Source organism: Pholcus phalangioides, unplaced genomic scaffold (assembly GCF_987345545.1).
Source record: "Pholcus phalangioides strain wild (caught in Gottingen) unplaced genomic scaffold, Ppha-v1.0 ptg000016l_1, whole genome shotgun sequence".
NCBI classification, from domain to species: domain Eukaryota; kingdom Metazoa; phylum Arthropoda; class Arachnida; order Araneae; family Pholcidae; genus Pholcus; species Pholcus phalangioides.
Genome location: NW_028301609.1, coordinates 15,924,682 through 15,948,407, shown reverse-complemented (window position 1 = coordinate 15,948,407; position 23,726 = coordinate 15,924,682). Strand labels below are relative to the sequence as shown.

Below are 23,726 nucleotides of genomic sequence, written 5' to 3'. Positions count from 1 at the left end.
TGATTCGAGCTGCGAACAGCTTTCAGAAGATTGGCATCGACATCAATATCTTTAGCATTTTGAGAATGACTCCACTGCTTACTTCTGAATCAATGCTGAATTATCTTTCATTAATTCTGGAATTTTTCTTTCATTAATTGCAGATTTATTTTTTTATTAATGCTGGAATTCTTTTATTAATTACAGATTTATTTTTTTATTAATGCTGGAATTATCTCATTAATTATGGATTTATCTTTAATGCTGGAATTATCGTTTTCATTTATTTTGGAACTGAAATTCTCTTTCATTAAACTAGAATTTCTTTTATTAATTCTGGAATTCTTTTTTTCATCAACGCTGAATTATGTTTCATTTATTTTGGAACTGAAATTATCTATTTCATTAATTCTAAAATTTTTCTTTCATTAATTCTGGAATTGTCTTTCATTAATGCTAAAATTATCACTTTCATTAATTTTGGGAATTATCTCATAAGAAAATAATGGGGGGGGGGGAGAGAGAGAGAGATTGTGTGTGTTTTCACAGAGTCGCGTGATCTTCTGACGAAGTATGTTGCGGACGACGTTCTCAGCACTTCCAAGGCAAAGACCGCGGACGTCATACTCCCTCCAGCTCGACGGTGCAATCAATGCGTCCGTATTTCAAGATTCCGAAAATCTGCATCATCTCTGATTGGTTAAAAAACCCAAACTTTTTAGCTCGAAATTCGGTTTTTTTTATCAATCTGAGATGACACTTGTTTTCGGAATCTGAAATACGGACGCACCACGTTCACACCCAAATGCAGGAAATCTCGGCAGAACTGGCATCTTGATGAATTCTACAAAAAAAAAAACTGAACATACAGAAAGGTTTTCTATAAATTACAGTAGCAATGCCGAGGTTGACGTCAAAGCATGACTCAAATAACAACATCGGAAATGAAAGTTGAAGAGGGAAATTTCAGAGAACCTAGATTGGTGCAGAAGCACCAAATTTTCTCAGAAAATCAACATTATGGTGCAGTATGTAACAGGAAATTGCTAATGGCACAGCAATCCCATCCCTGTTTATAGCTTCTGTTGCCCTTCTCCACCGGACCATTAAATAATCCACAGAGGAGGGGGTGATATTGGCAACATGATAAAGTGGGAAACACTAACCTACAGCTGTTTGGAAATAGTGGAGGTGTACACACTGTTTTGGGGGAGGCGAGGCAAAGACATTGTGATTGAATGTTCAGACTTTCCATTGCTGGGCGGGATGCCCCTCCCCCTTCCGCCTTTTCGGGGAAAAAACGAGCTGGGGACTGAAGTGAAAAAGAAAAACCTTCTTTGCTCACCGCCAAAGACAAAAATTTCCCACCGAACCGTTTTCAAACCAGCCAAATTTGGCGGGAAAACCACCAATCTAGCAACTCTGATAGGGGACGTTGCTTTAGCTGTATGAAGAGAGGAAGAAAACAGGTGACCTTGAACCTATAATTTTCCTACATGAAAAGAAAAACGTAGCTACAGGAAAAGCGCAAGAGACTGAGGTATCTTTTTGCTAAAAAAGTGGAAAAAGTGATCTGGGCCCAAAAATATGTAGTAAAAATGATCAGCTTCTAAAAAAGTGACCAGTGCCAAGTCCTGCCTTATTAGCACATAGGGCTTGAGTTATGATGAGACTTTATTTTTTGAATATGCTTATATTGGATGAACGCAGGTGTCGAGGAGATGTGATCGAAGTGTTCAAAATTTTCAATGGGATGGATAGGCTGGACCATGAACTTTTAGTACACCGCCAATCGACTGCTTTTACAAGGGCACACCAGTATCGATTGGTGAGGAACAATGCAAGATTATGGTGTCACAGGGAATTTTTCTTTAATAGGGTTGTTAATAAATGGAATAGCTTACCCCCAGAGGTATTAAATTCTAACACAATTGACATGTTTAAAAAAAATATGATTAACATGTTAGGGTAAATCGAGAAGCTATCCATACTTAGAATAAGACAACCATAATATTCTTTATAGGCATTGTATAATATTTTATCATGTGTATATATTGTTTATAATTTTTGTGATTGTGTTTTTAATTGGGTTGCTGTATTTTTGAGAAATATATGACATCCATATTTGATATGGGCATCTTTTTCTCAGCCACCTTGTTGGGCATTTTGCCTGTTATGGCATTGTATTTGTATTTCGCATGTTTCATTTGTGAAACCCAGCTGAATTTTTGCACCAATCATCAGAATGAATGTCACTTGAGACCAATTATCTCAAGCTGAACAGTCTGGGAGATTATCTTCTCCATCAACGTATATAAGAGACAGAAATTAGCTGAGCAAATCGCAAATGGATGGGGACACATGAACTCGATTGGGTCATGTCAACATGAGCTTTATTAGACTAAAGCTGGTGTTGGTTATGAAAAATGAAAAGATCTTCCTGTATATTCTCATTTATACAATTTTGAAGCTATTCATTTTAGCCTTCAATCAGTTTTTGTCTTTTTTATAACATTCCTCTGTGTTTAAAAAAAAACTAAATTTTTGGCAGAAGCTAGAAAGAATCAAACAATTTTCCATAGAAACCTACGGAAAATCACATTTCTGCTGACAAATGTGATTCTAGAACAAATCATCTTCATTAGCCGAGGTATCACTATAATATTAAAATAGGATATATCATCATTAAATTTGATCATCAGTATCACTGTAGCAAAAATCTTTTGGTTACCAGTTTTTTAATACCTAAATAATAAATTAATATTAAAATGCACTATCAATCATTTGAAATTACAAATTATTTTATTTTCAATTAAAAACAACAATTTTATTTATAATTTTGATGAATTTTAAGGAAATTGATACTTGGCCGCCAAATATTCGGTATTCAGCTGTTTGGCCAAATCACTATTCATCCTATCCCTAATGCAAACTAAGCATGTACTTGGAAAGAGCAGAAAAATCCTATAAAGTGACAGTAATTCCATCAGAATATCTGGATTTAATGCTGAGCCTTTAAGCGATGAAAGATTGGCCAAAGTTCAAAAAGTTCAAAATAAAATTGTCCCCAAAATCTGTTACAAATAATTCCATAAATCACCCTTCTAACTGTAGCAGGTCAAAGCAACCAAGAACTTGCCCACTCCACAAGCTAAGGGTTGAACCCTTTAAGCAGTTTTTAAAATTTCCCTGATCTGCATTTTTATAACTCACAAAGTGGAAATCATTAACTTGCAAAACTCCATTTCCCCCAAGGGAAAATACTTTCTTTAAGAAAGTGAAAATGCCCCCTGCCCTAAAAATCAAATAATTTTTTGAAAAAAACAAAAGAAAGGAAATTATTTTTCTGTTACTTATACTGTGGGCATTTCCTGCACTACCCGAAAGAGAAGGAAAAAACACAGTGTCTGTGCTTTTGTCATCAAACTGAACAAAAACTAGCTGCTCACTGTTGATTAATCATTGATCTGAAAGATTAGGGAGGGATAGAAAACATGCTATCAGAAAAAAACTCAGAATGGTATCAGAGATTGGCATTACTGAAATAAAAGGGCTTTAAGAAAACAAGATAACTGGGAAGTACCGAATTACAAGGCATGAAGTTAGGAGACATTTTGCAACTGTAAGGGTTAATAAACTGCCAAAGAAATTATACTCACTTTATACATTGACTTTTCACAGTAAGTGTTTTCCCAGTATCTTTTTGCTTAACCTCATACTTTAGCTTATCAGGACTTACATTCTTGAACACTTTAGTCTTCCTGTAATATTTTAATCAATGATTTTAATTGCATTAAAATTCATAATTACAAAGATAAAATTAAGTTCTATGAATAAAGCATGAAACTTGGTAATCAAATTCACAATGTAAGTTTTGAAAATATTGAAGTCCAATGTAGAGGTCTAAATTCATACGATTTCCTTTTAAAAAATAGTACAAAAAAGAAAGTGTCAACAAAATGCAGCCCTGAACGTTTTGAGGATCTACAACAGAGGTTAACATTACCATGACCACCAGATAACTATAGTTTCTAATCGTAACTCCTCCAAATAATCAATATAAACCAAATCAATACTTCATATCACAGCATATTTGCCAGTTGGCAGGACTTGACAAATTCCGGCTGCCAGGTTGACACGATGACTAAAAAAAACTACACTGACTCCTATTATTTCTTTAGATATGAAAAGTGAGAATTTGAGTCAAACAGAATTTTCATAAATCATGTTAGCATATCATGAAAAAGGTTTCCATGCCCCAGACAAGATAAATCATGTACTATTTTGGATCCTTTTCTTAAGAGAAAGAAACTATGAAATTTGGCAGAAGCTTGCATTTTTTTTTATTTGTCAAGTCCAGCCAGTTAGCACCACTAAGATTTGCTTCTCACACCCCTTATTAAGAATCACTGATCTACAACACGGGTGTATAAACTTTCCCATTTACAGGCCATATTTTGACCAAGACCAATCGTGCAGGCTGCATATTTACTCTTTTGAAAAGGCAAAATATAAATGATTAATACAAGATAAGGGTCACAAGCTGGAGTTTGTGCACCAATACTGTACACCAGGGCTTGGCAATTTAGTAAAAACACTACAGGAAGTAAGGAATGAATGGGGCATTTTTCGTCAACATTTATTTCCTTGCAATATACAATCGGAAAGCAAGTTTTATGTATAATTTCACATTTATGTTCTCCAGCTTCAATTTAAACATTATTTGGTTAAACAATTATACATGTGGGAAAAATCACAAGTTTCGGGAAAAAGTCCAAATTTCGCCACCCATCCTCAAGACAGGGACGAACAGGACAGCATTAAGAGTTGGTAAAAAACCAAAAAAAAAAAAATTTTCATTTAAACCATAGTTTTCCAAACTTTTTGTTCCATCGCCCCATTCCTCAGCAATTTTTTCCCCCTCATCGCCCCCAACTCAAGTGAACCCATAGGATCCCATGTTAAGTCTGTAGTTTCTATCGCCCACCACGGGGCGATATTGCCCACTTTGGGAAACACTGGTTTAAACAGTCTTTTTGTTTTAAATAGTATTAACATTAAAAACAATAAAATTTCTGAAAAATCATTCAAACTTCTAATAATTAAAATAAAATACTTATTTATGTAATTAACACTAATTCTATATTAGTTAATCAATAAATATTTCTCACATTTTAATAAAAACCAACTTTTGCAATTTAATTATTTTTTGCTTAACTCAATGAATTACTTAGTGTTCTTTTAGTATTATTATCATATAAAGATATTTTCTCCGGTTACTTTCAGTATGCTTAATTAGGAAGATATTTTGCAAAAACTATAATAAAAATTAGGTGAATATAATGTATTTAATGAAGCATAAATAATGCAGATTAATTAGCAATGATTTACGATATATAGGATGATTATAACTAAAATTTTGATTTATAACACTGTAGAAGAGACATTTGTCAGAATGACTTGGAAATTTACATGAATATCCCTGAAAGAATGGAATTTTATTTGGTAAAGGGGAAAAAATACTTTAAAATGTAAAATTAATAACATCATGCAACACGTGGGAAATTTGCCTGCAGAATGGAAACGATAGCCAGTCATGGCAAAAAGATAACTTAATTATAGCATTTCATGATTTCATAATTCATGGAAACCACAAAAAAAAACGAAGTAATTGAACACAAATAACTACAACTTACTCAAGAAATGTTAAATATGTAATCCACCACGTTCTGGCTATGAGGTGAAAGCACAATAAGTCTTCTACATTTGTTGAATTAAAACTGCTAGCTCTATTCATACTCGTCACTTTCAGTGATCTAATAATCTATTAGTTCCTTATGATGATACACGAATCCTTGTAGCCAATCTATTTCAGCACATTCATTTTGATAAATAGGAGGCATACTGATATGCTATAATAAGAGTTTGCAATGAGTTGTTAACCCATAACACGTTTTAGAAGCAGTTTTGAGGTACTCTGATAAGGATATTTTTTGGTGCTTGGTTACAAGTAAATAATTTTTGATTTCCAATGTTTGGCTTAAAAGGATAAAGTGAATAAAACAAGGATAAGTGAAATAAAAATTTTTTATAAAGGCTTTCGAGTAGAAACGTACTCGAGAGATCAGTAGCATGTTTTGAGTCTAACATAATGGGCTAATGAAGATTTGGGAATGTTATAAGCTACGGCTGTACAACTCGGATTAACATTTTTTCTCGATAACTTCTTTTATAACATTTTCTACTTTACAGCTGATTTTGCTATCTAACTTTGTCCACTTTTGAGACATTTCTGCATCGAGAGATTTTGGCTTTCAAGAAAATATTTAAAGTTTCCTGGGCTTAATGGAAGTTCCCCTTAACCTTTTAACAGCCAATGTTCCCAATTGGGAACATACTTTTGATTAATTCAAAAAAATATTTTTCTTTCACGAAAATAGCTTATTTTTTCCCCCTGAACATATAAGGTTCTGAACTTAGTTTAGAAAAGACAAAAGTTATTCGGTTCAGCTTTTATCATATCAATTTATTATTCTAAAATCTTCCATTTTCAAAGCAAAATATCTAATTTTATGTTTAAATTATTAAATTGTTTTTGTGAACATATATGCATCTCAATTTTTTTTTAAATTATTGAATATTGTCAAGAATGATAAGAAATGCTCAATGGGACAAAAAAAAAAAAGTGTTTGAATTCCAGGAAACTTTTCCTATGATTTTTCCCAATTGGGAACATTGGCCACTACTGACTAGCCTATTTAAAGTGCAATGCAGAGTGGCATTCCAAAAAACAATTTATTGCTTTTTTCCTCTCTGGTGTGTCTTAAAAGGAGGAAAAAGGATCAAATTTCACATTGAGATGTTTTACATGCAACACCCCCCTTTTTTCTGTAACCTATTTCAGTTTCAAGAGAGGAATTCCTGTAAGCTTTGGACCACTCAATTTTTCTGTAACAGACCTTGCCCCCCACCCGCCTTCCCTCTATGTTTTGAGTGAATGTGTTGATATGCTGGTCTCTTTTGGTTCTCATTTAATATCTGGTCTTGTGACTATCTACACCTCTTTTTACCATCTTGTCTGTTAATACTAATAGCTTACTTGACTCTCTCTTCTGTTCTCAAATTATAATTTTTTTTTTTTTTTGAGTCTTCCACAGTCCAACATGTCAACTTTCTTCGATAATGTGGAGCAAATTATGAAGATTTTTAAGAATGACGTTCCTTCGAGGCCACTTTCACAAGCAGTGTGCAAAATATGTAAAATTCAAGATGTAAATAAGTCAATTGCATTGCCATCTATTTTCTAAAGGAATTTGTTTACATTTTACAGTTCAATACCAGTGCAATTGTTGAAAAATGAAGCACTTCCATTCCTAGCTCTTTGCTGAGTATTGTATACATTGTTTATGCCTCTGCATGCCCTAAAAATACAGAAGACAATGCTATTGCATAGCTGCCAACTTTTGAAAATGAAAATTCGGGAGATTTTCACGCAAATCCGTATTTTATGCTAAAACCACTTCCTAATAAATACAATAGGGATTTTTCCAAATAAAATAGGGATTTTCCAAACAAAAGTTAAAGCGTAGGGAATAAAATCCCTACTCAAAAACTGAAGTCAAATTAAAATAAGGATTTTACACACATGGAAGTTAAACCCTTGGGAATAAAATTCCTACGCAAAAAAACAAGTGAAATTGGAGGCCAAAACTTCAATGATGTAAAAATAAATATTGTGTTCAATCAGAAACGCTGTGAACAAACATTCTGCGCGAATGACCCCAAAATCATCGGAAGATGAAGTGGAAAAAAGCGTCAATTTTTGAAGAACACTGACTTTTTGCGACACTTGCTTGATGTTTTTTTTTAAATTTCACGAGTGATGATGGCAGTCTTTCCATGACCGATGTTTATGCCCGTAACACAACTTGTACAAAAAGGAAAAATCTGCCCTCTTCTGGAACGTTTGATGAAAGGAAATTCATCGGGATAAGTATCTTTAAAATTGATTAAATATTTTTTTGCTTATCAGTATTCATGCTTTGTTATATCGCACGTACGTAACTTCAACAAAAGAAATTTTGACCACATGCGCGTCACTATAATCTTCAATTATTATCCAGGACTATTGGCTGCTAAGCCATTTCCCTGCATGATAAGACAAACAACTTTCTTGTTACCATCAGAGGATTTGTAAAACTTCCTCAAAAAGGGAATTTCCCCATTTACGTCGTGTGACGTCAAAGGGGAAAAAAAAAGAGGCTTCATGCTCCACAAGAAATTCCTTAGAGATTGTTTTCGTAAGTGGGGATTTTTTTAATGAAGTAGGGAATTTTTAGGGACAATTAGGGATTTTTGTGATTTTTGTAAAAATTCGGGAGATTTAAGAACTTTTCGGGAGGTCGAGCAATGAAGCTAAAATTCGGGAGACTTGGCAGCTATGCTGTTGGGTAGCATCAGAATCACCAAACATAGAATAGGCCTATGTATCCAACTGCTTTGTAATGCACTGTTGTTTCACCAATACACAAAATGTGCACCATAATTTTGAATGATGACTACTAGTTACTGTCCATGACCATGAAACAATAAATACAAAATTATTTTTTCCATCCAGACCGAAGTTTTTAATGAGTACTACACTTGTTGAACCCTCAAACTAAGCAAATGAAAAATTAATAAACAAAATGGTCCACATACCCCCCCCCCCAAATAAACTTTAAAACGATACAATTTCTGCTTTGGCAGAATCATTGCCTTCTTCAACATTTGTACTATTTGGCAATATATCAATGATTCCCTCTCAATTAAAACCTATTACACAAATTTTGTAGATAGGATTTGGTAAAACCAGAACACAACTGAGAAAGTAGGACATTTTACCAAAAAGTAGGACGAGTGGGAGCCCTAATATTTACATTCGTTTACTTCTTCACAGAGGCTTCAATTTATTTATACAAGGACTTGTGTCTGTGTGAAAAATTATTGTGCATTATAAATAAGCAATAAAAATATCCCAATGTGATAAATATCACATATTGGTATAATACATATATTCATGGTTACATTTTCTGTTTGCAGTTTATTGTTACATTTTAATATGTGAATCGTGCACCTATGTATTCGTGATTCCAAGAAATTATCTCATTTTCGCTCCCAAAAAAATGTATAAAAATACTTAAAAATATACATTTTCTAAACACTGCACTATGCAGAAATTTTTAGAATACATAAACTAACCTTAGAATGAAATTTTAATTTGAAAGCAACACATTTTTGAAAACAATTTTCCCCAAAAAACCCTTTATTATTAAAAATTTTTTAGGCTTTAAAAAACCCAGTCCAGGAATGAGGGAAATAAGTATCTACTCAGGGAGCAAATTTGACAAACCTGGTTACTGTCTCACCCATCCCCATACTATAATTCTTTATCTGCAACCGTTTTGTTTCCCATTAAACCAACAGCCTTCTTCGCTTTTATTCCTGTTATGAGTGAAGCTGCACTAAGGTAATCTATTGATGGGAAAAAAACAGTGTTTAAAGGCTGAGTGTCCTATTCACCCTCCCCCCTATAGGTGCTAATCTAATTTCTTAGGAGCCTAGCACACAAGATTCATTTTTTTCTTAAAAACTTTTTGAACCAAAATAACCTTCACTTTTCCTACTCATAATGACACCTTTTTTTTATGTTAGCAGACACACTGAGAAATTTCAAAATTTCACATTATTGTCAGTCTAGAGATGTAAAATTCTCAAGAATAATCTTTCGGAGAATATTCAAGAATATTCTCTGCTAGGACTACAATTATAAATAACTTGAGAATATTCCTATGAGTTCTTGATGAGAATATTCTCCTCTTATTTACAATATATAGTTACATACAATATCCTTGAGAAAATTCTTCAGTTACCAAAATCTTTCCGGAGAGCCCCAAAGCAGAATGTGCAAAAATCTGCGACGTACGTCGCAGAACAATTTGGAATAATTTTAAGAAGTGCATAAAAGCACTATTACATGTATGGGGATTTTTACTGCAGAACATTTCCAGTCAGCTGAGGGCTCGTAGCAGAACAGTGCTAAACATTCTGCACTAGGGCCAGAGAGTATTATCAAGAATATACCTATGTAATAACATGTATTATAATAAATAATCTCGATAAATAACTTGAGAATAATTATTTTTGATAAGAATATTCTCTAGTAATTTATAATAGTAGTCCTTTGTGAGAATATTGAAGTTTGTAGACCACGATATTGAAGTTTGAAAGCAAGAAAATTAAACCAACACGGCTGAATTACACAACTTTTGAAGAAATGTGAGATATACAGAATTTAAGTGTATGTGCATTGAAACAACAACAGTTCTGTATCTTCTTAGAATGAAGGTGATTGTATAATAATTGCTTCCTTTATCTTTATCAATCAACTTTGATTTAATTTCTTTTGTTGTGAATTTATTTCTGAAAATTTATCTAATCTTAAAATAATTTAAGGTGTTAATCTAATGGTTTCTAAAATCTTTATAACCAAACTTTTTATAACCTCTCATTATGACCTGGAGAATATTCTTGAACTAAAAGTTGTCATTGGGGGGTGATTACACCAAAAATTTTGTAGTAAATGTTTCAGGCAATGAAAACAGATTTCACAATATAAATAAAATTAGTAAAAAAAAAAAAAATTATTTAAAAGAACAATGAATATTCTCGATTATTCTCTAATTTTTACACCCAGGAGAATATTCTCACCTCACATCTCTAAAAATCCCTATGCAAAAAAACAAGTGAAATTGGAGGCCAAAACTTCAATGGTGATCTAAAAAAATATATATTATGTTCAATCAGAGACGATGTGCACAAATATTCTGCGCGAATGACCCCAAATCATCGGAAGATGAAGGAAAAAAAAAGCCTCTCAATTTTTGATGAACACTGACTTTTTACGACAATTGCTTGATGTTTTTTTATTTCACATGGGAGATTGATGTCAGTCTTTCCACTATGATCGATGTTTATGTCAGTAACACAACTTGTACAAAAAGAAAAAGTCAGAATTTTTCTAGAACGTTTGATGAAAGGAAATTTATTGGGAAATAAATACCTTTAAAATTAATTAAATATTTATGGGCATCTTTTTATCAGCCACCTCGTTGGCCATTTTGTCTGTTGTGGCGTTGTATTTGTATTGTATTGTTTGCTTATCAGTATTCATGTTTTGTTATCACATGTACGTAACTTTAACAAAAGAGGAGGTTTTGACCACATGTGCTTCACTATAATCTTCAATTATTATCCAGGACTATTGGCTGCTAAGCTATTTCCCTGCATGATAAGACAAACTTTTTTGTTGCCTTCCTTAAAAAAGGAGAATTTTTCACTATTCCCCCCATTTACGATGTGTGACGTCATTTCAAAAGGAAAAACCACAAGGAATTCCTTAGGAATTGTTTTCAGAAGCAGGGATTCTTTTTAAATGATATAGGGAATTTTTAAGGACAATTAGAGATTTTCTGATTTTTGTATATACAAATACAAATACAAATACAAATACAACACCACAACAGGCAAAATGCCCAACGAGGTGGCTGATAAAAAGATGCCCATAAAAATATGGTTGTCATATGTTTCAAAAATACAGCAACCCAATTAAAAATGCAATTAACACAAATTACAAACAATATATACACATGATAAAATATTATACAATGCCCATAAAGAATACTTATGGTTGTCTTATTCTAAGAATGGATAGCTTCCCGATTTACCCCAACATGTTTATCGTATTTCTTTTTAAACGTGTCAATTGTGTTACAATTTACTACCTCCGGGGGTAAGCTATTCCATTTATTAACAACCCTATTGGAGAAAAATTCCCTGCGACACCATAACCTTGCATTGTCCCTCACCAATCGATACTGGTGTCCCCTTGTAAAAGCAGTCGATTGGCGGTGTACTAAAAGTTCATGGTCCATCCTATCCATCCCATTGAAAATTTTGAACACTTCGATCATATCTCCTCGACACCTGCGTTCATCCAATGTAAACATATTCAAAAAATGAAGTCTTTCTTCATAACTCAAGCCCTGTGTGCCAATAAGGACACGCGTAGCTCTTCTCTGCACCCCTTCAACCAAGTCTATGTCCCTCTGTAGGTATGGTCTCCAAAACCTTACAGCATACTCCAGTCCAGGACGAACCAAGCCTCGAAAAAGCGGAAGAATGACTTTAGGAGAACGCGAAGAGACCTTTTTGAAAATGAGACCAAGCATTCTATTCGATTTTTTGACAACCGCTGAACAATGTTCAGAAATAAATAAATGTATAAATTTGGGAGATTTAAGAACTTTTTGGGAGGTAGAGAGATGAAGCTAAAATTCGGGAGACTTGGCAGCTATATCATTCAGATGACCAGTGACATCAAAAAGAAATGTGAAACCTCTCACCCACTTTTTATCTTGAAATTCTTTCTTTTTTCTTTGGATTTCATGAATTCATTAACTTCCTCCTTCAAGGAAAACAGGCGATGGACCATTTTTCTCTGGCTCAACCAGCATACTTCTGTACAATAAATAACGCCGCCATGCTCAGCTTCCAAATCCTCTAAGAATTTTTGAAACTGTCTATGGTAAGTCCTTTGGATCGAATGAAGTTAACCGCTTTCACTACAACAGCATTACATGTTCAAAGTTGGAGAAAAACTTTTTTCACAAGTTTTCCTGGTGTATGAGGCATTCTTCATCTTTGTATTTTCACATTTCGCATCTGGCTTCATCAATGTGATTACCCGTCTTTTGACCGGTTATAGAGGGAGCACCATCTGTAGTTACGGCAGATATGTTGCCCAAGTCCAACTCACATTTGGCCAATGTTTCTGCCAAACTTGAATATAAGTAGAAACTTCGTGTGGTATCCTTAAGTGCACAACAACACTAGCTAACTCTTCAACAATTTTGAAGTTTTTGTCAATACTACGAATGAAAATGGCTGCTTGCAAGGTATCTGTTACATCTGTTGATTCATCCATAGCTACAGAGTAAAACAAAAATTCCTCACATTTGGATTTGAAGGTCTTGAATACATCTCCACAGGTCTTGCTACAGTCACATCATACAAACTAATGTTTAAACATGGTTCGTACTCTTCCAACGAAAAAAAATTCAAGGACTATTCAAGCACTTTTCAAGGTAAAACTTAAAAATTCAAGGACTTTTTTTACAAAAGCATATTTCTAACATGAATAGGCGCATATTTAATTTTGATTAAAACTTTCAGAGATTACATTTCTCCCTACTTTATTTCACATCATCTGTAATGAATAAAGGAGGCCACATACACATATATATCATACAAAACATATGACACATTGAATAACACAGTTCGCGCCTGTCAATTTCCTCATTGAAACATAGTTTAGTCTCTAAATATTGCAATTTCCTTTTAAAGACTAAAAAAAAGAACTCTTCTAAAGATAAAAAAAGATTAAATTATTTCTTTCATTAATTCTGAATTTATTTATTTCATTAATGCTGGAATAATTTTTTTCATTGATTCTGGAATTTTTTCATCAATTCTGGAATTTTTTCATCAATTCTGGAATTTTTTCACCAATTATACAATACAAATACAAATACAAATACAACGCCACAACAGGCAAAATGCCCAACGAGGTGGCTGATAAAAAGATGCCCATAAAAATATGGTTGTCATATGTTTCAAAAATACAGCAACCCAATTAAAAATGCAATTAACACAAATTACAAACAATATATACACATGATAAAATATTATACGATGCCCATAAAGATTACTTATGGTTGTCTTATTCTAAGAATGGATAGCTTCTCGATTTACCCCAACATGTTTATCGTATTTCTTTTTAAACGTGTCAATTGTGTTACAATTTACTACCTCCGGGGGTAAGCTATTCCATTTATTAACAACCCTATTGGAGAAAAATTCCCTGCGACACCATAACCTTGCATTGTCCCTCACCAATCGATACTGGTGTCCCCTTGTAAAAGCAGTCGATTGGCGGTGTACTAAAAGTTCATGGTCCATCCTATCCATCCCATTGAAAATTTTGAACACTTCGATCATATCTCCTCGACACCTGCGTTCATCCAATGTAAACATATTCAAAAAATGAAGTCTTTCTTCATAACTCAAGCCCTGTGTGCCAATAAGGACACGCGTAGCTCTTCTCTGCACCCCTTCAACCAAGTCTATGTCCCTCTGTAGGTATGGTCTCCAAAACCTTACAGCATACTCCAGTCCAGGACGAACTAAGCCTCGAAAAAGAGGAAGAATGACTTTAGGAGAACGCGAAGAGACCTTTTTGAAAATGAGACCAAGCATTCTATTCGATTTTTTGACAACCGCTGAACAATGTTCAGAAAACTTAAGTCGCTCGTCAATGAGAATTCCCAAATCGGTGACTCTAGTTGCATCCGGGATAGTGACACCATTCAACTCGTAAGAGAACCGTGGGTTGTTCGAACCAAAATGAGCGACCATGCACTTATCTACGCTAAACGTCATGCTCCATTCATTTGCCCATGCTGCAATCTTGTTTAAGTTGGTCTGGAGCAACTCCCTATCGCTTTCATTCCCGATTACCCCCATTAGCTTCACATCATCTGCGAATTTGCTAGTAATTCCATCGATACCCTGATCGAGTTTATCGATAAAAAGTGAAAAAAGTATGGGGCCAAGGACACTTCCCTGAGGAACTCCACTTGTGACGTCTGTCCAACCAGAGAATTCCCCGTTCACCATAACTCGTTGCGACCTATCTCTTAACCACGATTCTATCCAATTCAGCAAGTTGCCCCCTATTCCAATCTCGTGTAAACGCTTCAAGATTGCCATGTTGGACCCGATCGAATGCCTTCTGGAAATCAAGGTAAACAACGTCGACATTTTTGCTCTTACCCAAAGCCTTAGTCACGTAATCATAGAAGCAAAGGAGGTTAGTTACACATGACTTCCCCTTCCTGAACCCATGCTGATTATCCGACAATACATTATTCTCGTCTATCCACTTCACAAACTGCCTTTTGATGATAATTTCCAAAATTTTCGAGAGGGAGCTCGTCAAACTCACTGGACGATAATTAGACACCACTTCTCTACTACCCTTCTTAAATATCGGAACAACGTTAGCCAGTTTCCAATCTCTCGGGACGATACCCTCAGCAACACTACTCCTGTATATCTGTGCGACTGGCCCCAACAATTCATTAGCACCTTCCCTGAGAACCCTGGGATAGATATCATCTGGTCCTGGTGCTTTGCTTGCACATACATTTCTTAGAAGATTTAGGACCTCCACGTCTTCCACTTGAATATCGTTGAGCGTTTTATTACCCCATGCAACACCCGTATATCGAATATCATTATCTCCATTAAAAACCGACGCGAAAAAGTCATTGAAAGCACTACACATGCCTACATTGCTCTCTACTTTTGAGCCTCCTATCGAGAGGGGGCCAACTGTCCCCTTACATCCATTATTGACGTATCGAAAAAATGATTTTGGGTCAGAGCCAATGTTATCTGCCAACCTAGATTCAACTTGCTTTTTACTATCCCTTATCGCTTTCTTCAACAGTCTTCTTTTATCAGTAAACAATGATAGGTCACCTCGTCCACTTTTATACTCTCTGAATGCTCTTTTCTTTTCAAGATAAAGGTTCCGCACGCTATCCGTGAACCATAGAGGGTGTGATGTACAAACACGCTTTTTTCGAACAAAGGGTATGACGTCGTGCAAAACAGAGGACAGCTTCGTACTAAATTCTTCCCATTGACTTACCACCCCTACTGATTCCAACCGGTCTTTGAAAACTTCCGCTAACCTTCTTCGCAAAACATCAAAGTTAGTTCTCCGAAAACAAGGAACCAATCTTTTGTTATCAACCTTACCCGAGGAAAAGTTACAGTGAAATCTGACGATACGATGATCACTGGAAGAAAACTCTTCCCCCACCGAAACATGTTCAACTAGATCCTCAGAACTAGTAAGAACTAAATCCAAAATAGCAGTACCCCTAGTGGCTTCTGATACATGCTGATACAAAAAATTTTCGAGCACCAACTTAAGAAAGTCTCTTTCATACTGATTTCCAGATGAAAGGTTCTCCCAATCAATACCCGGGTAATTGAAATCCCCTAGTATGAGAACCCTCTTTCGCTTACACATGTAGGAAATTTCATCATGCATTTTGGCGATGTAGTTTTGATCCCTATTCGGTGGATTGTAACAAACCCCAACAATAAGCTTATGACGTCTTTTGTTCTCAAGTTCAACCCATATGGTTTCAATATCACTTCTCTGTACGTTACACTCTCTAGCCTTCAAACATGATTTCACGTATATCAACACTCCACCCCCTTTCCTATCAGATCTATTTCTCAAAAAAGTATCGTATCCGGAGATGTGTAAGAAAGATTCATCCCCATCGTTTGCCCAAGATTCTGTAATGGCTATAAGATCCAAGTCCTCCACAACTATCATAGTTTCTAAAAAATCTTTCTTGTTACCCAAGCTCCTGGCATTTATTAACACACATTTTAATTTGCCCGGTGGTTTGTTGTCAATCGAGAAGCCATCCAAGTCAGAGGTGGGTAATTCCCCGTCAGTACTGTTGTGATTATCATTAACTAACCCGCACCCTAACCCTCTGGAATAATTTTTCATAACTTTTGGAATAACTGCTTTCATCAATTCTGGATTTGTTTCTTTCGCTAATGCTGAATTCTTTTATTGATTCTAAAATTATTTCATTAATTTTGGAATTATATTTCATTAATTTTGGAATTATATTTCATTAATTTTGGAATTATATTTCATTAATTCTGTAATTCTTTCTTTCATTAATTCTTTAATTCTTTCTTTCATTAATTCTGGAACTATCTCTTTCATTAATTTTGGAATCATATCATCGATACTGAAATTATTTCTTTCATTTATTGTTTTAAACTCCTTTAAACAACTATGGATGCCATTAGAAAATAACGGAGATGCGCCGACATCCAACGCGTCACGTGATCTTCCAAGTAATTATGTAGACCACTGACGTCATACCAGCGCCGGTACTAAAACGCGGGAGGGGGGGGGGGGCAACTGCCCCGGGTGGCAATTTTTAGGTGAACACCGTTATAAAATTATCGAATTCCGAATTGGTGGGGGCGGCAAGACAATACAAAAATCCTAGTTATGGCCCTGCGTCATACTCCCTCCAGTAATATAAGCTCAATGGATTTCAGCGCCGATTCACCCATTGAAGTACAGCTTGCATTTGGCGACATTTTCGTCTGGCACACTCAGCAACCAATCTTGATAGAAGGGATTTTTCAGCCACACAAGTAATTAAAAGTACACACACTTGTTACTCATTTTTTGTTTTCTTTCTTTAAAGAACCTTATACAACCTTAGACAGCATGGGCGGAGATACGGGGGGGGGGGGATGTGAAGTTGACTGATCTAATGTATATATGCATATATGAATTGACATCAACATCGTGTCCCCCCCCCCGCCCCAGACTTCCAAGTCAATCTTCGCCTATAGTTTACAGTAATCAGAGGAAGCTTCGCTCACTTACGGACCGAAAGGCTGAAATTATTTATTTCGGCAAAAATTATGGCACTTTTTTATTAAGATATTGATTTCTCAAGTCCTCCAGAAAAAATACCTAGTACAAAAGTTTAATGATTTCCAACGACTCTAAATACGTCTACGTACGATCACAGAATACATGCTACCATAAAGCCGGGTTTTCCTAGAAGTGGGTTGTTGCGATACCTTCTAGAACAGAAGGACTTCTACTCTAGAAATAGGTATTGGTTGGTTGTTGGGGTCAGAGTGTGCCGACTGAGCTGAAGAAAAAAAACAACGATCGGAAGTTCATTTTGAACTCTAGCTTTTATTCCATAAAAGTTGCAAGGAAAAAAAACAAGATCATTTACGATCATAAAAGAAATAAATAAATAAAACGGCCGACAAATAACAACCGGCAATCTCGGAGAAAAAAAAAACAATCCCGACATAGACGCGGAAAAAAACCAGCCTACAGTACAAAGCCGAGCTTCCGTGAGCATGCCGCCAGCGATTTACATATTGCGTCGGGCCGAGCGGTTCCACGTGCACAGAGAATAAAAAGGGAAATAACATTCCAACATAGGTTTTTGGCACCGCATGAACCGAACTGTATTATTTCGCGTCGACAGAAACGTTTCACATAATCACACTACATGTACTAACATTCCAATTACGGCATTGATTAAAAACCAAAAAACAAGAGCCCTTCTTTCTGGTATAATGGACTTGGCAGTGCAAAGGTACTTAGGAACAGAGTGAAATGTTCCCGAGAGAAACAAACAGATTGAAAAGTGGTAATCGGGAGCACCAAATTCCTGCTCGCGGGTTGTTAATGGTGTTGCCCGAGTTTTGTAAGGTAACCTCGGACCAATGGTGCTCCGGGGATATAGAATGTATATAATTTTAACATGTGGATTGAAAAGTGGTAATCGGGAACACCAAATTCCTGCTCGCGGGTTGTTAATGGTGTTGCCCGACTTTTGTAAGGTGAATTGTTAACCTCGGACCAATGGTGCTCCGGTGATATAGAATGTATATATTTTTAACATGTAATTTTTTTTTATTTTTTTTTTTGATTGAGAAAATAAATGCTCCCTTCGGGGAACCCCCGTATGGCGAATCACATTCGCCGGGTCGGGGTAAGTAACTCATAATCACATTACGCGTTTGTGTATTCCTACCGTGGCGCATCAGCTCACGGCCCTGCTATCAGCGATTCTGTCATCTGCATGCTCCGGTTTGAAGGGAAGCATCGAGCTCGATGAAGGGAAGTGAAAGAAAACAAAAATGAAGAGAAGATCGGTAAAACGAGTGGCGCACAACGCATCTGACTCCTCCAGAAACAGTCGGCCAATCACGCCCGACGTAAAACACTGCCGTATGAGGCTTGTCGCGCTCTCTAGGAAAACAGTCGAACTTGTTTTCTTATTATTATTGAGTGGACGGCGTGTCACGCTGGGCGATTCACTTTGCACGCGGCACAAAAAACCTGCTCCTACGAAAACCCGGCTTTATAATAATGGGGAAAAACGTGCTTTAAATCCAATTATCCAGGGTTATTGGCTACTAAGGCTTTTTCCCTGCGCTTTGCACTTTTTTAAGGACGTCACTTACGAAGTAAAAAAAAAAAAAGTGGCGAAAACTATTTCGGAAAACACAAATTTTTCAAGGACTCTCACAGAATTCTTAAAAAAAAATTCTTTTTCAAGGACTCTTATTTATTTTTAAGGACTCTTATTTATTTTCAAGTACTTTCAAGGCCTTGAAAATGAACTTTTTTTTTTCAAGGACTTTTCAAGGTTTTCAAGGACCGTACGAACCATGTTGAAACAGTTTCAGCCTGTGATGGGCACATCAACTGCAGACAGAAGGCATTCTTTAACGAATGGCTTCCCACTTTCAATTTTTCCTGCTATTATATAACTAACACAAACACAATTTTCAGACTGTTCATTTCTTCTGAAGAATAATGACTGATGACAGTTCAGCTTCGATTTCAGTTCATTGACCTTTTTCACTTCGAAAAAATATCCCTCCAATCCAGAATATTTCACACTATGCTTTGTATCATAATATCTCTTAATATTGTATTCTTTCACCATGGTTAAGTTTTCATTGCAAATGAGACAAACTGCTTTAGCCTTGTGTTTGACGGAAAAATAAAGGAATGACCACTTTTCTTGAAAAAATCTCACTTTTTCTTCAGCTTTCCCTTTTCTGCTATCATGGTTTGCCATCATGCACTCATTTAAAGACTAAAACGCTTCTGATCAAAGGCTTCGAAGACCAAAAACACAAGTAAACTTAACTGTACCAATATTGTACAAATCCCTTCTTCCAACCAACCAAGATGCAGACATCTATTTACTCCTTACCCAACTATGTACCCGAGAAATGCAATACCATGGAAATTCCATTAATTTCTACCTTCTCCACACTCAATGAGAATGGGATGTACTCGAAGTTATTTATAGTGAAGAAGTGTATGGTGTAGTTTCTTTTGCGTTAAAAGCCTAATTAAGAAGCTAAATACTGTATACTGATCAGTCTGTCCTTTTCATAAGTTTATATGAAGCTGGGTGATTTCTTTCTTTTTTTTTTTGTTGAAATCTTTGCTTTACCCTATTTGTGAATTATATTATGCAAATTGATCAAAATGTTTTGGCGAGCCACCAAAATAACGATTCCAGTGTCTCAGCACGATTCATTCACCACCAATCCCTCCAACACTCTTTGCTTCTTCTTAAAATAAAACCAACATTATAAGTTTTTTTTTATTGCTTTCAGATAGTTTGAGTTTTTACAATAATCCAAAGTAGCCTTGGATCCACCTTACTCGGATTATCAACTCTACTGTATACACTATCTACCAATAAGTATTTGGACACCTGTGATAGAAAAGAAAATCTAACTTTATTCAAAATCAATAATTACAGCATGAACCCTCCGGGGCATACTTTCCACAAGTCCTTGTGTGACGGCTAGTGGTATTTTCTTCCACTCGGCTTGGAGAAGACATGTCAGTTCCTTCACCGATTTTGGCGATCCAAGTCGTCCCAGAGGTTTTCGATAGGGTTCAGGTCTGGGCTCTGGGCAGGTCAGTCCATTCAATGAACCTCATTGGCACCATACCAAGGCTTGGTTAACCTCGCAGTATGACAGCTGGCATTGTCGTCCTGGAAGTAACAGGGGTCCACCCCATAAAACTGCCACAACGTAGGAAGCACATTGTCATCCAAAATAGTGCAGTAGGCATCGGCGTTGAGCTTACCATGAATGGGGACCAAGGGTCCCAGTCCATACCAGGAGAAAAACCCCCAGACCATAATTCCACCTCCGCCGAACTTGACTGTTAGCACAATGCATTCTGGCAGGAGACGTTCTCCAGGCAGACGCCAGACCCTGCCAACTGAACGGTAGAGGGTGAACCTTGATTCGTCGCTCCAAAGAACCTGTTTCCACTGATCTACGGTCCAATTTCGATGTGCTTTGCACCACATTAACCGAGCAACCAACGCGGTTGGACTTTGTGATCAAAGGCTTATGGGCAGCAGCACGACCATGAAAACCAATCAGATGTGCTTCCTTACAGATGGTATTCATTGAAACAATACTCCCGGATGCCTGTTAAAACTCCTCGCGGATGAGGGCCATCGGTTGGGTGCGGTTCTTCCGAATTTCTCTGGACAGCACCCGTCGATCTCTATCTCCCAGTTTCGTTGGTCTGCCGACTCTGGGCAAATTCCGACAATCACAGCTCACCTTCCACTTCTTAATCACATAGGCCACTGTCGATTTTCGGTACTTCAGCTCGCTAGATATGTCCCTTAAGGATCGGTCATTTTTGTGATACCCGATAATTATACCTTTCTCGAAATCAGAGAGGTCCGAACTGCGCGACTAATGCCGATGTTGTTTCCTACACGATATATACCGGCGGAGGGCGTGACGTATCTCAGGACCGCAGATATCGTCATTTCCATAGGTGTCCAAATACTTATTGGTAGATAGTGTATATAGATTTGAAACTCATCCCTAGATAGAGCGCAGTAATATGGCTGGTCAATGTCTAGATTTTATTTCCTAGGCATCCTTTTATTTAGAAATACAGTAAAACCTTGTTAAGTCGTCACTCCGATTAAATGGTTATTTTTCTTCGGGCCCTTCCACCTCTCATAAACAACAATGTTACCCTCGTTTACTCGTCGCTAATTTCGATTAACTTGTCACTATGAAAAAATTTGAGAAAGTGGAACAGATTATTTTTATAGCTCCCATTAAAAAAAGAGCTTGTTAACAGCATTGCCATATGCTTAAAAGTCACCATAAAATCCTATATACCCTAACGGAATAATTTAAGTAACGAAAGTTACGCTAGGGAAGTTCATTTATCAACTAAGGTGTTTGGAACGTTGGGGACTGTTCAAGATAGATATCATTTTTGCATGGGATCTACTGGAGAAACTACGAGACACCCAGGCTCTGTCGCCAGAAGCAACGTAAGCACTTTGCCTCCCCAGGGCATCTCCAGCAAAACCTAAATTTATTGATACATCAAAGATTACACATAGTGCAAGAAAATATAAAATTATGTAAATCGAGGAATCAAATTAATCAAGTCAAAGTTCAAAGGGTACAGATAATAAATAATCATAGAAAGCATGGGCTCTACTAATTTAGGACTTAGGAATTGTTTACTTTTCCCTGCCCGAGGCCCCTCCACCAAGTCAAAAGTGTTCGAGATTACTTTGTAGTTGTATCATGTACTGGTGAAAAATCAAAACACTAAAATTAAATTTGATGTATATATGTAAAATTGATGTGCAATAGAGAGTGTCTATTACGAAGAAAAGCTACCTATTCTAACAGTTGCTCCTGTTAATCTAAATTAAAAACTGCTAGTATATAAATCAAAGTGTACAGTACATTTTACCACAATAATTTAGGTAATAAAAAGATAAAAAAATTGCTATTTTTTCTTTCGCAATCTGTAAATTTTATTAATATTGTTATTTTGATTCATACTTTAATAAATTTCATATTACTTTAACTTTATACGATTTTCACAACATTGCACATTAAAACTGATGACACTCCGCTTAAGCAGTCATAATTTTTCGATAACTTGTGGTGACGACTTATCGAGGTTTTACTTTATATAATCAATGCATAATTTTCCTTTTTTTCTTCTTCGCAACCCTCCCTAAAATTTACCCTAAAGCCTCATAGCATTCCAAAATTAAATTCCCCCCCCCCCACACCTTGTATAACAGCGGGCATTCCTACTAGTGTGAAACTGAGCTTGAAAAACCTCCAGTGACAAGTTACCATGGCTCCTAATTCTTTTTTCTTTATGTACAATAACTGAAATCGTATGAGCCAGAATACAGCACAAATTATTCACCTTGTTTCATGCGATTATGAAACAAGGTCCATATCAATTAAAAGAAAATCGGGAAATTTTTCTAGGAAAAAACTTATTGGGCTGGTACCTAGGTTTCTTTTTTTTTAAAATCAAGTCAGTGCAAAATATATATTTTAAGTAAAATAAACAAACCCTTCTTGCTTTCCATTTGGTGATTTGACATCTTTTTCCGGCGATATAACCTTGGAAATCTCACAATTTTTCCTATAAAAATTAGACGAAACAAAAGTTAAAACATCAGACAAAAGTGTTAGATATATTCTTAAAACTATTGGCAGAGTGCTTGAAATATGCAAAATATACTGTTCATATGTATTTAACAAAAAATAGTTTTCTTCACAAAAATCTCAGTTGTCCTTTAGTGTGTAAACATATTAAAAGTTTGTTGAATAGTTCCTACATGAAGTGATGTATTTCAATTTTGATTGTTGCGATTATCAACTTGAGCAATAGGGAAAAGATCATAGTGCTACAAAAAAAAAATTTTGTTTATAATTGTTACTCTTTTACATGCTTTCATCCTGGTTGTAATATCTTTAGTACTGAGCACATAGTTAAATTTCCCACATTTTGCCATCTCTTTTTATAATCCTTGGAAATAGTCCTTTTATCATTTAATATTAAAATAGCAAGCTATCGTAATGTTTGCTTTAAATTTAAGAAATGCCAAACGAAGAATAAAAACTGATAAAAATCTTAACAAAGGTGAAAATTGAAATAC

At 35.7% G+C, this 23,726-nt stretch overlaps 1 protein-coding gene across 4 annotated transcripts in view; it reads right to left on the bottom strand.

Moving 5' to 3' along the window:
* Positions 1 to 23,726, bottom strand: part of Acf (ATP-dependent chromatin assembly factor large subunit) — a 177,806-nt gene that overhangs the window by 105,727 nt on the left and 48,353 nt on the right. For all 4 annotated transcript variants that reach the window (XM_089245722.1, XM_089245720.1, XM_089245721.1 and 1 more), the window contains 2 exons: positions 23,138 to 23,209; positions 3,639 to 3,740 (listed from right to left, as the gene is read on the bottom strand). In XM_089245722.1, the coding sequence (XP_089101848.1) occupies positions 3,639 to 3,740; positions 23,138 to 23,209 (174 nt within the window). The remainder of the gene's footprint in view (positions 1 to 3,638; positions 3,741 to 23,137; positions 23,210 to 23,726) is intronic.